The following is a 12,196-nucleotide window of genomic DNA, read 5'->3' on the forward strand; positions in this document are numbered from 1 at the left end:
ACTAAAAGATGGAGAGAGAATATCCAAATTAACAAAACCAAGGATGAAATCAATGGAATCGAATTGAAGTTCCAGATGTAAATCCAATCATCTATGGACACCTGAGTTTTGATAAAGAAGCCTGAAATACACAATGATAAAAAAAAAAAAAAACTTTAACAAATGGTGCTGGTCTAACTGGATATCTGGATGTAGAAGAACTCAAATGGACTGATACTTACTACTCTTCGTAAAACTCAATCCCAAGTGGGTCAAAGACTTCAACATAAAACCAGACACAGTGAACCTGATAGGAAAGAAACTGTGAATAGACTCAAACATCTGACAGATGGTTAATATCCATAAAATACAAAGGACTTAAGAAAGTACACATCAACAAACCAAATAACCCAATTAAAATGGGGTACAGATTTAAAGGGAAAATCCTCAACAGAGGAATCTCAAATGCCTGAGAAACACTTGAAGAAACGTTCAACATCCTTAGTCATCGGGAAAGTGCAAGTCAAAACTGCTTTGAGATGCCACCTTACATCTGTCAGAATAGCCAAGATCAAAATCACAAGTGACACCCCCTGCTGGCAAGGATGGGGAGCCAGAAGGACACTCCTCTGTTTCAGATAGGAGTGAAAACTTGTACAGCCACTATAGAAACCATTATGGCTGTTCCTCAGAAACATGGGACCCAGCTATACCACCCTCATGCATATACCCAAAAGATGCTTTATCCTACCACAAGGACACTTGCTCAATATAGCAGCCTTATTCATAATAGCCAGAGATTGAAAATAACCTAGATGCCCCTCAACCAAAGAATGGATGAAGAGAATGTAGGACGTTCACACAATGGACTACTCTTATATTTTTGGTTGTGAGCCTAGCCTTTAACGGCTGAGCCATCTCTCCAGCCCACACACAATGGACTACTATTCAGCTCTTTTGGGGGAAAAATGACATCATAAAATTTGCAGGCAAATAGATGGAACTAGAAAAAAATCATCTTAGGTGAGGCAACCCATACCCAGAAAGACAGACAAATGTCCTCACTTATAAGTGGATATTAGCTGTTAACTAAAGGATAACCGTGCCGAAATCCTCAGACTCAGAGAGGCTAAGTAATGTGGAGGCTCTGGCAGACAGGCATGGATCTTTTTGGGCAGAGGAAATGTAAAAGATTATGTGGGTGGACTGGGGACATCTGGGGATAGGAACATGAAGAATCAGGCTGGGGAAGGAAATGAAGGAGTAAAGGGAGAGATGATTGGGATTCAGGGGCATTTGGGAACAATGTGGAAACTTCCTGGAACCTATGAGGGTGACTCTAGAGAGGACTTTTAGTAATGGGGGATGTGGGGCCTGAACTGGCCATCTTCTGTGAGCGGGTAGGCATACAGTGGAGGGGCTAGGACAACAACACAGGCATGAAACTTTCAACCCCCAACCTGTCTTGCCTGTAAGAGGTCCTGGGGCCATGGTGACTTAGAGTTTGTGGGAGTGGACAGTCAGTAACAGATCCACTCCATGAGAGGAAACTCAGGCCTGACACTGCCTAGATGGCTAGAATCAGGAAGCTGGATGGCCCAGAGACTTAGGGAGAAACCAAACACAACTGTCCAAAAATAAATAAATAAAATAAAATCACAGTCAATTAAATGATTCCTAATGATATTCTACTACACATAGTATAGATACCTAGCCTAACTGTCATCAGAAACACTTCCTCTAACAGCTGATTGAAAAAGGTGCAGAGGCCCGCAGACAAACATTAGGCAGAGTTCAGGGAACCCCAAAAGAGAGGGGGAGGAAGGGAGAGGTTGAGGATCCAAGGAGAACACAGCCCACAGAATCAACTAAGCAGGGCTCATAGCAGCTCACAGAGACTGAAGCAGCAATCATGGAGCCTGTGTAAGTCTAACCTAGGTCCTCTACATATGTGTTGTGGTTGTTTATCTTGGAGTTTTTGTGTGACTTTTAACAGTGGCAGTGGGGGCTGTCTCTGACTCTTTTGCCTGCCCTTGGGACTCTTTTCCTCCTACTGATCTGACATGTCTAGCCTTTTGTGAGGGTTTGCGTCTAGTCTTGTTGTATCTTGATATGCCATGCTTGGTTGATATCCTTAGGAGGCCATTTTTTAAGTGAAATGTCGGAGCAGTGGATTTGGGGAAAGCAGAAATGGGGAGGCCTGGAATTAGTGGGGGGAGGGGGTAGGGAGTCTTTCGGCCAGGACGTATTGTATGAGAGAAGAAAAAACCAAAATGTATAAGTAACACCAAATTTTAGAACTACAGGGGAGAAAGATAAAGAAAAGTAACTAGGTAAATGCGTCTTTATGTCAACTTCCAAGAAGTAGTCATATTTACTTTGTTAAAGTTTTGATAATTTCCTACTGCTGACAGATTGCCCAGGTGGCCGGCAGAAACTCTGGGTGCAAAATCACCTAAAAGGGAAAATTCTAATAAAGAAAAGGAAAAATTAAAAAGCAAATCCTCTCTAGTTTGCTTATCCCAGTACGACAGGGTCCTCGTGTTGTCATCTGATGGCAGTGAAACAAGAAAGAAGGACAGTACCAGCAGCAGAACCTCTCTCATGCTCTGAGGGTTACTGTATTCTCTCCTTAGAGAATTCCAGAATAAAAGTATAGGCCCGGGGGCTGGAGCAATGCTTCTGCGGTTAAGAGCACACGTTGCTCTTTCAGAGGACCTGGGTGTAGTTCCCACCATGCACACAGAGGCTCACAGCCATCTCTAACCCCAGTTCTAGAACGTCTGACATTCTTTTTTGATACTTGATGGCATATCATGCATGTGCTACAAGCATACATGCATGCAGACAAAACAACTATGCACAGGAAAAAATATAAATGGATAGGCATTGTGAAAGTTCTTCTCTTAATTATAGTTTCCCCTTTACCTGGCCTCTGCTGTCCCTTGAGCTATAGTTAATAATTTTTTTTTAGCATTTTGCTTTAAAATAAGTGAAATTGGGGTTGGGGATTTAGCTCAGTGGTAGAGCACTTGCCTAGCAAGCGCAAGGCCCTGGGTTCGGTCCCCAGCTCCGAAAAAAAAGAAAAGTAAAAAAAAAAAAAAAAATAAGTGAAATTGTACCTAAATCAGGAAAAGTATTTCTTATTACCAGTATGTATGACACAAGAAAGCAATTACCTTGTTCTTTCCTTCTGGAATACAGGCAAAATGTCTATTTTTTAATTTATTGTTTATTTTGTGGTGCTGGGGATTGCAGAGAGGGTTTTGCATATCATCAGTACGTGTTCTACCTCCGAGCTGTGCCTCTAACCCATGTTTCTCTTTTAATAAGATGCTTCAGTACAAATGTAAGTTCATCACTCTTGTTGCTAATAGTAACCACACCACTTAGGGACCAGAAGAGAAAATGACAGAGTAGATTTGAGATTTCACTATCAATCAGAAAGAAGGTGGAGGAGGAGGAGGAGGAGGAGGAGGAGAAGGAAGAAGAGGAGGAGGAGAAAGAAGGAGAAGAAGAAGAAGAAGCAGCAGCAGAAGCAGCAGCAGAAGCAGCAGCAGAAGCAGCAGCAGCAGCAGCAGCAGCAGCAGCAGAAGAAGAAGAAGAAGAAGAAGAAGAAGAAGAAGAAGAAGAAGAAGAAGAAGAAGAAGAAGAAGAAGAAGAAGAAGAAGAAGAAGAAGCAGCAGCAGCAGCAGCAGCAGCAGCAGCAGCAGCAGCAGCACAGCAGCTAAAAACCTAGAGGTGGTGTGTGGCCCATACATATACAGCCACCCAATTAGACAAGATGGATGAAGCAAAAGAAGTGCAGGCCGACAGGAGCGGATGTAGATCTCCTGAGAGACACAGCCAGAATACAGCAAATACAGAAGGAATGCCAGCAGCAAACCACTGAACTGGAGAATAGGACCCCCGTTGAAGGAATCAGAGAAAGAACTGGGAAGAGCTTTGAAGGGCCTCGAGACCCCATATGAACAACAATGCAAGCAACCAGAGCTTCCAGGGACTAAGCCACTACCTAAAGACTATACATGGACTGACCCTGGACTCTGACCTCATAGGTAGCAATGAATATCCTAGTAAGAGCACCAGTGGAAGGGAAGCCCTGGGTCCTGCTAAGACTGAACCCCCAGTGAATGTGATTGTTGGGGGGAGGGCTGTAACGGGAGGAGGATGTGGAGGGAACACCCATAAAGAAGGGGAGGGGGGGAGGGGAGGAGGGGATGTTGCCGAAACCAGGAAAGGAATAACATTCAAATGTAAATAAGAAATACTCAAGTTAATTAAAAAAAAAAAAAACAAAAACCTAGAGGTGGCAGAGTTTCTGATATAGGATGGCACTGGCTACCATACCTTACCCAACACCAGACACATGCTCTCTTAAACTACCTATCTTTTGAAAGACAACAATGCAGAGGGTTTTTCAAGGCTGACTTTTGTTTCACAAAATTGATTTAAGTGTTTAAAATGTGTCCTTCTGAAATAGCTTGTAGGAAATCACATGGTGAAACCTCCAATTTTTATACTTGCTCTATACATCTGGTTCCTACTTCACATTAATGAGATCTGTAGCGATTACCAAATGGTATGCAATCCTCACAAAACACCGTGTTCCTCTTTGGACCACAGTGAGGCACCAGGCTGTGGGTATCACTTAGGAGGCAGCAAACCCCTCTGTGGTGGACAAACATAGGTGGTGTCCCTATTCTTAGGTTGGAATCTGCAGAGCATTAAATTGACCCCCGAAATGATCCAATCCAAATCGTTTTTAAACAAACGGACAATGAAGCCACCATAGAAATTTCTGATCAATCTTAACACTACACACACACACACACACACACACACACACACACACACACACACACACACGAAACAGCATGCAACCAAATCAGAATTCGCCCACATTCTCCACATACATATCACATACCTGGCGTGTAACCCCAGGGCTCATAGTATGATGGAAATACCCCAAGATGACAGCCTCGGACAAACTCTTCATAATCCATTGGTAGTAGGGGGCTGGTGGAGGACAGGAATTCTGGGTGTAAAATCACCTAAAAAGAGAGTTCTTTTGAAGAAAGTTCTGATGAAGAAAATAAAGCCCAAAAAAAATTCATCTACACTCTGCTTATTTCAATACCAGAGAGTCCTGTGTTGTAATTCAGGGATAGAGGGAAAGATAAACCATGAAGAACATGGATTCTGCTTTCCTCCTTCCTCCTGTCTGTAGCTCAAACTCTGCTCTGTGCATGTAACATTGGTCTCAGCTCCGCATCATGGAACACAGGTTGGAGAGGTCACTCACCTGTTTCTGCTTTCACATTATACTAGACACCTCCCGCCCCAAGGCTTCTCCAGCCTTATTCCCCAATGAGTTATATTTGGTTCCCCATCTGCTGACCTCTGTCTTATTTTGTCAGTTTGTTCCCAACTTGACCAGGAACGAGGGGATGGGTCACTCATCACCCACACATGAGTTAGCTGAGGGAAACGAGGCTCTGGGGAGGGAGATCTTGGAACACTCATGTCCAGATTAAACTTGCCATCCTCTCTCACCCAGAGGCGGTTGCCTCCTACCATACTTCGCTTTTATTCCTCAAGGCCTTCTAGTCTGCACAGCAACTGGAGTGCCCTGTAACTATACAATAGCCTGGAAAAGGCCGAGTTATCTGGAGTTAGCAGCTACTCTGCGTCGGAGCATGCGCAGAGCGCAAGGCATGCTTAGAAAAGCTACTCTAAATGATCGCTACACATCATTGTCCAGTTGTCCTTGCCCATCTAGACATACAAAGCCCTGTACACATCCATCCCTTAAGAATATTCATAACAACCTGTAAATGTGCAGAAAGGAATCTTAACATCCACCTCCATGTTCTCCCAGAAGCTTCTCTTCTCCTTGCTCCAGTCTCCTCCTCTCTCTAAAACTTTTCTCCCGCCCATCCTTCCTTCTCGTCCAATGACAGGCCTCGTTCTATCTTGTACCTGCCTTCACCTGTATGACATCATCCTACACTCTTCATGTAACTTTTTGAGGTAGGGTGCCTCTTTACCCCAGAGCTCATTTAACCCGGGCGCTTGCTAGTAAGCTCCGGGAGATCCCCCTGGATTCCCCTGAGCACTGGACTACAAGTGCACGCTGCTAGGCATGACCTCCAGCTCTCACGTTTGCACAGCAAGCACTTCACCAACTGAGCCCTTGTTTCGGCTTATTCTGCACGACTTCGGAGCAGTGCCTACCAAACCAATTAGTTCTACCTTGACTCTGTCTGTGCGATTGTTGAAAAGTCCAATTCGTCGAATGGTGCTGAGGATGGGATCCGTGGAATCGTCGATCATATTGTGAGTGGTCACAGGAGGCAAAGACTGTCTCTGAGGGAACAGGGAGAAGAAAGCATGCGAGGCGAAAAGCATGGGAAAGTGTGACTCATTTCTGCAAAAGGCCGTTGACATTTCGTGCACCCTGACTGTACTCAGCCTCTGAGGTGATGCTGGTTAACATGACTAAGCTTTGTGTGTTTCAGAGGAAGAGAAAGAGTTCCAGAACTTTCTTCCCAGACCATGAACAGAAATCTGTTCCTTCCTTGCAGCGACTATGAAAGGCTCAGGCATCAAGATTCCTTCTGGATTTACCTAGACTCTTTGGAATCTTCATGCTAGATGAATGTGATTCACTGGAACTGTCTAGCAAACCACACTATTAACAGAGGACGCCCATGCATGTCTATATGCTGCATTACACTTTAAAATAACAATTCCATGGGCTGGAGAGAGGGCTCAGAGGTTAAGAGCACTGACTGCTCTTCCAGAGGTCCTGAGTTCAATTCTCAGCACCCACATGGTGGCTCACAACCATCTGTAAATGGGAGCTGATGCCCTCTTCTGGTGTGTCTGAAAATAGTTAATATATATATTAACTATTAATTTAGCACATTTCTTTATAGGAAAGAAGGCCATATTGCTTAGGTCGATTCTAACGATCATGGGCAATGCTGGGTTTAAAATAAATAACAATTCCATTCCGCAGAGAAGCACTGGCGTTTTCTCAACTGTGGTGTAGATTCTGAGCTTTTGGAGATTGTCAGAAGGTTCTCTGTTATAATGGACACAGTTTCTCAACTGAGTATATTGCTTCAAAGAAATTCTGTAAATGGGTTCAAAGACAGATTTTACTAGATTTTTTAAAAGAATCCTTTGGAAACAACTCATAAAAGCACATACAAACTCATTTAAGTGGATTTTTTTCTGGGGGGTAAAATGGCTCAGTGGTTAAAGGTTCCTGCTGCCCAACAGATGATTTAAGTCCCATCTCTGGGACCCACACAGTGAAAGAGAGAATATAAGTCCCTCAAGTTCTTCTCTGGTTCCCACACGCCCTGTTCCACAACCACGAATCTAAACAGGATGAAAAGAGAATATCTTTTTCAACTCTCAGATTTGAAATTTCCTAATTTAGCACATTTCTTTATAGGAAAGAAGGCCATATTGCTTAGGTCGATTCTAACGATCATGGGCGATGTTGGGTACTTTAAATGTTTCTTACCTGAGTTGAAAAAATGGCTCTTTTCATAATTGTTAAGTCATCTCGATCCAAAATACTATTCATGTCAGGTATTTCTCCTCTGTGGTGAAAACAGTATGAAAAACAAAAATGGATGGATCTAGTCAATTTATCAAATTAAGTCAATATATATTCGAACTCAAAAGCTCCCTCAGTTTCAAATGGACGTATTAATGAGCTCGCCACTGAATAAGGATCTGTGTGCACATGCACCCGTGGTCTCTCTCCTATGTACAGACTGTTTACTGACATTGACAAATGAAAAGTACAGTGCTAATAATATTCATATGACATCTTCAACGTCTGCAAATCCCATTATGTTTGGAACAAGTGCATGAAAGTGTCCAAATTGTGGCCTGTGAATGGTGAAGCCCTAAATGTAGATGTGTACTCTGTTCTACCAGCAATGGTTCTCAACCTTCCTAATGCTGTGACCCTTTAACACAGTTACTCATGTTATGGTGACTCCAACCATAGAATTATTTCCTTGCTACTTCATAATTGCAATTTTACTAATGTTATGAATAATAATGTAAATATATGACAGGATATCTGATATGCAACCCCTGTGAGAGGGTCTGAGCCCCACAGGTTAAGAATGGCTGTTAAGCGCTTACCTTAATAACCCATCGTAGAGTTTCTTTCCAAACTTTTCCTTCATACAATGCACAGTGTCCCTGTTTGACACAGAAAGGTTTCTAATTCAGATGGAATCATAACTTTACATACTCATCTGTGGGTGTTCGAGTAAGAATGGCCCAGCTAAGATCATACGTTTGAATGTTTGGTGTCCAGTTGGTGGAACTGTTTGGAAGGAGCAGGAGGTGAGTCGCCAGGGGTGGGCTCTGAGGTGTCAAAATGCCCATGCAATGCCTAGTTAGCTCTCTCTGCCTCATGCTTGTGGATCAAGCTAAGCTTGTGATAGTAAGCTATCTGCTAATGCTCCAGCACCCTGCCTGACTGCTTCCATGCTCCCTTACAGGGACGGGCATGGACTCTAACCCTCTGCTACTGTGAATGTTTAATTAAACTTTTCCTTATAGTTGCTTTGATCATGATGTTTTGTCTCAGCCACAGAAAGGTAACTAAGAGATCATCTGCTATGAAGGTGCTTTGGTCTCATTCATGTTCCTTGAAGTTACAAGTCTTTTAAAAATGTAGTCTCTCCTAGTATTTCCCTACTGCCCAATTTACCTTGCTTGGATAAACCACTTGATAGTCCAGAGAGCTGGAATTCTTTTCTGTTTGAGGTGACTGGGGATGGTTGAGAATAGGGAAGGTCAGTGAATGGAGGTGTAGACAGAACAAGTTAGTGAAATGTTTGCTGTGTGATCTGGGCTGAGTGTAGAGGGAGTCATTACACTCATCTCCTCGCTTTAATATACACTTTAATTTTTGTCTGTGAAGTATATCCAGCCCATCCTCAAAACCCACCTATAGATATCTGTCCATTCTGTGGTTGTTTGTAAGAAGTTTCCCTAGTACCATCCACCACGTTACAAGCATTGCACAGGCTAACACAGCAGCTAGCACCAGGAGGACAACACTATCTTTATGCTGTAGTCATCAAGGAAGAAAGGACATTTGAGGACACAGCTCAGAGGTCACACACTTAGGCGCAACTCCCTTCACGTGTGGCCTGAGGAGGTTGACAAATGTGAGATTACCACAGCTGTTTCCGCACCGCCTGGCCCTTCAGGGTTTCCACGTTGAAATTGTTTGTCTTGGCAGGCATGATGAAAAACACTACCACGGTGACGTTACTCTTATGCATCTGAGGAGGGTTAGAAAACACAGCAGTGTCACCTACCAAAGATCAAAAAACATTGGCATGTGGACGTTACACCTGGAAAACTGTTTTCACGTGTCAGGGGGAGAGAGAGTGCACTGGCCTGGGAGCCATGGAGTGAGGACAGATGGCTTCTCTAGACTTCTCAGTTTTAATTGGAACTGACTTCCAATCAGGATTTGTCAGGAGTGAGTATTTCCACACGTTGGCCATTTAAGATAGACAATGATGACTACTCATCATTGTATTTCTCTGTGGTTTTAACACACACACACACACACACACACACACACACACACACACACACACACACACACACACACACAAAAGACCTGATTTTTAAATTACCTTTAAAATTAAATACCTTTAAAAGTTAAGATTCAAAATTTAACAAGGATTTATTTCTGATTCATCTTTTCCTAACTCTTTAAAATGTACTCATTTTGATTTGTGCAAATGTTTCTTTTAACATATTTTTAACGATTTTGCTACATGTCTAGATGATCCATGCAATGCCTTTTGGCTTTTAAGCTTCAAGTTAAGGGGCAATCACATGCTTCGTGCTTTACTGTGCTGGGGGCACTTTAAATACATAGCTGACCTCGGTCCTTACAATCACTACACACAATAGATGTGGTTTGTCTCATTCTATTGGTGCTAAGGAAGTAGGGTATGTGTAATGTTTTATCTGAGTGCCCATAACCTGTTAGGATCAAAAACGATATTTAAGCTGGTATAGTTTTAAACATCTAAAACCTATGCTTTCTTGTTCTTTCCTACAGATGCCCAAGCCTAGCATTTCTTCCAGTGCAGCCACAAAGATCAAACAGCTTTGGAGTGAGAGCATACGCTCAGTTAACACTGTGAGCACATGAATGTCCTCATCATGTCAAAGGATAAGACTACGTCCCAAGTTTGGAACATCTTCCTGTCAGTCATGTGGTCCACTCAGGAAATCTATAAAAGTCATAGGACGTGACATTTACCGCAGGTGGCAGCCACCCACTATCAAAGAAATTACACATTGGATATTTTAATTTCTCCAAGTATTACATCTTCTCTCTCTAACTTCATAAAAACGGGTTTTGTTTACTTCATGCCTACAAGCAAAGTGGGCATTTAATAACTGTACGGATGAATTTATTAATAATGGCCCCAAACATGAAACATGTCTGATACGGCTATGAGCCTACTTACAAAGCGTGCTCTATGGATGCATTCCAGGAAACATGGGAAAGACTATACAAGAATAATTCTTTTCACTGTAATCTTTTGGCAGGTGGGATTATTACTAATCACTTTCTTACACTGCAGTTTTAGGAAATCTTTCAGAATAATTGGTGTAACATCTTTGCTAAACAAGGGGAAAAAATCTATTTATCCAAAGCTTTAAGGAGATAATAATAGAATTCGGGAAAGCCTAGATTGTCTCATTATCTTTTTAACGATAATGACGATTAAAATGGCTTTCTAACATACAGCATGCAGAGTATGAAATTGTGATTCCGATAAGTCCTCTAAAGTATTGACACGTGAGTGGCATGTGACTCCGTATGTAAACCCAGTGGGCAGAGTCACTCCCAGAATGCTGTTGTCATTTTAAATGTTTTGCTACATCTGAGCTGTGCTCCAAGGGCAGCTTCTGAGCGCCCACTTTCTCTTTCCCTCGTGTGCGTTCTTGGCATGGAAATCAGACTTGGCAGCAAACACCTTTACTGGCTGATCCATTCTGGGAAGGCTCCATGCCCCCGTGTGGGTGGGTGGGTGGAGCATCAAAGCAGGGGGAAACCCGGAAAGGGAATAACATTTGAAATGTAAATAAACAAACTATCCAATAAAAAAAGAAAGAAACTAGCATGCAGAAAAAGAAAAGATTTCAAAATCAAATGTCCTCTTGAAAGCTAGTTCCTCACACCCGACAGCTGAAAGACCTTTCCCTCCAACCTTTGCAGCAGCCCAGAGCTTTCTTACCCTTAGGAGGAAATTGAGCCTGGATAAGGATTCTAGGAAGATGTCCGCTCCCTTGTTGGAGAACTCATACCTCCCAGCAATGAAAAGAAATAACGTCTTTTCAAGATCGAAGTCCAGGTGGCTGAAACAGAACAAAGCAACTTCTGATAAAACACAACAACAACAACACAACATCCACAGGGACAAGTCCGTTCATGCAGAAGGGAGCTGGGGAAAGAGGAGCATTTGCGATAATGCTTAGAAACATCATGAAGTTTGTGGTTTGTGTGTGTGTGTGTGTGTGTGTGTGTGTGTGTGTGTGTGTGTGTGTGTGTGTGTGTGTGTGGTGTGTGTGTGTGTGGTGTGTGTGTGTGTGTGTGGTGTGTGTGTGTGGTGTGTGGTGTGTGTTTGTATGTGTGTGTGTGTGTGGTGTGTGTGTGGTGTGTGTGTGGTGTGTGTGTGTGGTGTGTGTGTGGTGTGTGTGGTGTGTGTGTGTCTGTGTGGTGTGTGTGTGTGTGTGTGTCTACCCCTCTCCCCAGGCTAGACTTACAAGTGGTTATGAGCACCCCATGTGGGTGCTTGGCACCCAACTCTAGTCCTCCGCAAGGGGAGCATGTGTTTGTCACACCTGAGCCATCTCTGTAGCCCCAAAGTTTTGTTTTTGAATAAAGCATACCCATAGAAATGACCTCGAACAAAATCCTGTATCCTGGCCTTGTACGTGGCATGGAGATTTTGAAATTCGTGCACCGCAGAAAACTTCTTAACATTCAAGCCATTTGGAGTCACCACATCTGGAAAAGCAAAGTAAAATCCCAGTGGCAGCTCTTTCCTGAGTGGGAATGCACTCTCTGTCACCTTTAATACCAGGAGTTGTAATAAAGTAATAAGTAAATAAATAAACCCCTGAATTTCATAGT

At 42.9% G+C, this 12,196-nt stretch overlaps 1 protein-coding gene across 1 annotated transcript in view; it reads right to left on the reverse strand.

Annotated features, from left to right (window-relative positions):
* Positions 1 to 12,196, reverse strand: part of Gys2 (glycogen synthase 2) — a 42,637-nt gene that overhangs the window by 12,867 nt on the left and 17,574 nt on the right. Inside the window, exons 6-12 of the mRNA XM_032907295.1 lie at positions 11,953 to 12,070; positions 11,298 to 11,418; positions 9,205 to 9,311; positions 8,155 to 8,214; positions 7,520 to 7,598; positions 6,235 to 6,348; positions 4,907 to 5,033 (exon numbers count right to left, since the gene is read on the reverse strand). Coding sequence (XP_032763186.1) covers positions 4,907 to 5,033; positions 6,235 to 6,348; positions 7,520 to 7,598; positions 8,155 to 8,214; positions 9,205 to 9,311; positions 11,298 to 11,418; positions 11,953 to 12,070 — 726 coding nt within the window. The remainder of the gene's footprint in view (positions 1 to 4,906; positions 5,034 to 6,234; positions 6,349 to 7,519; positions 7,599 to 8,154; positions 8,215 to 9,204; positions 9,312 to 11,297; positions 11,419 to 11,952; positions 12,071 to 12,196) is intronic.

Source organism: Rattus rattus, chromosome 6 (assembly GCF_011064425.1).
Source record: "Rattus rattus isolate New Zealand chromosome 6, Rrattus_CSIRO_v1, whole genome shotgun sequence".
NCBI lineage: Eukaryota > Metazoa > Chordata > Mammalia > Rodentia > Muridae > Rattus > Rattus rattus.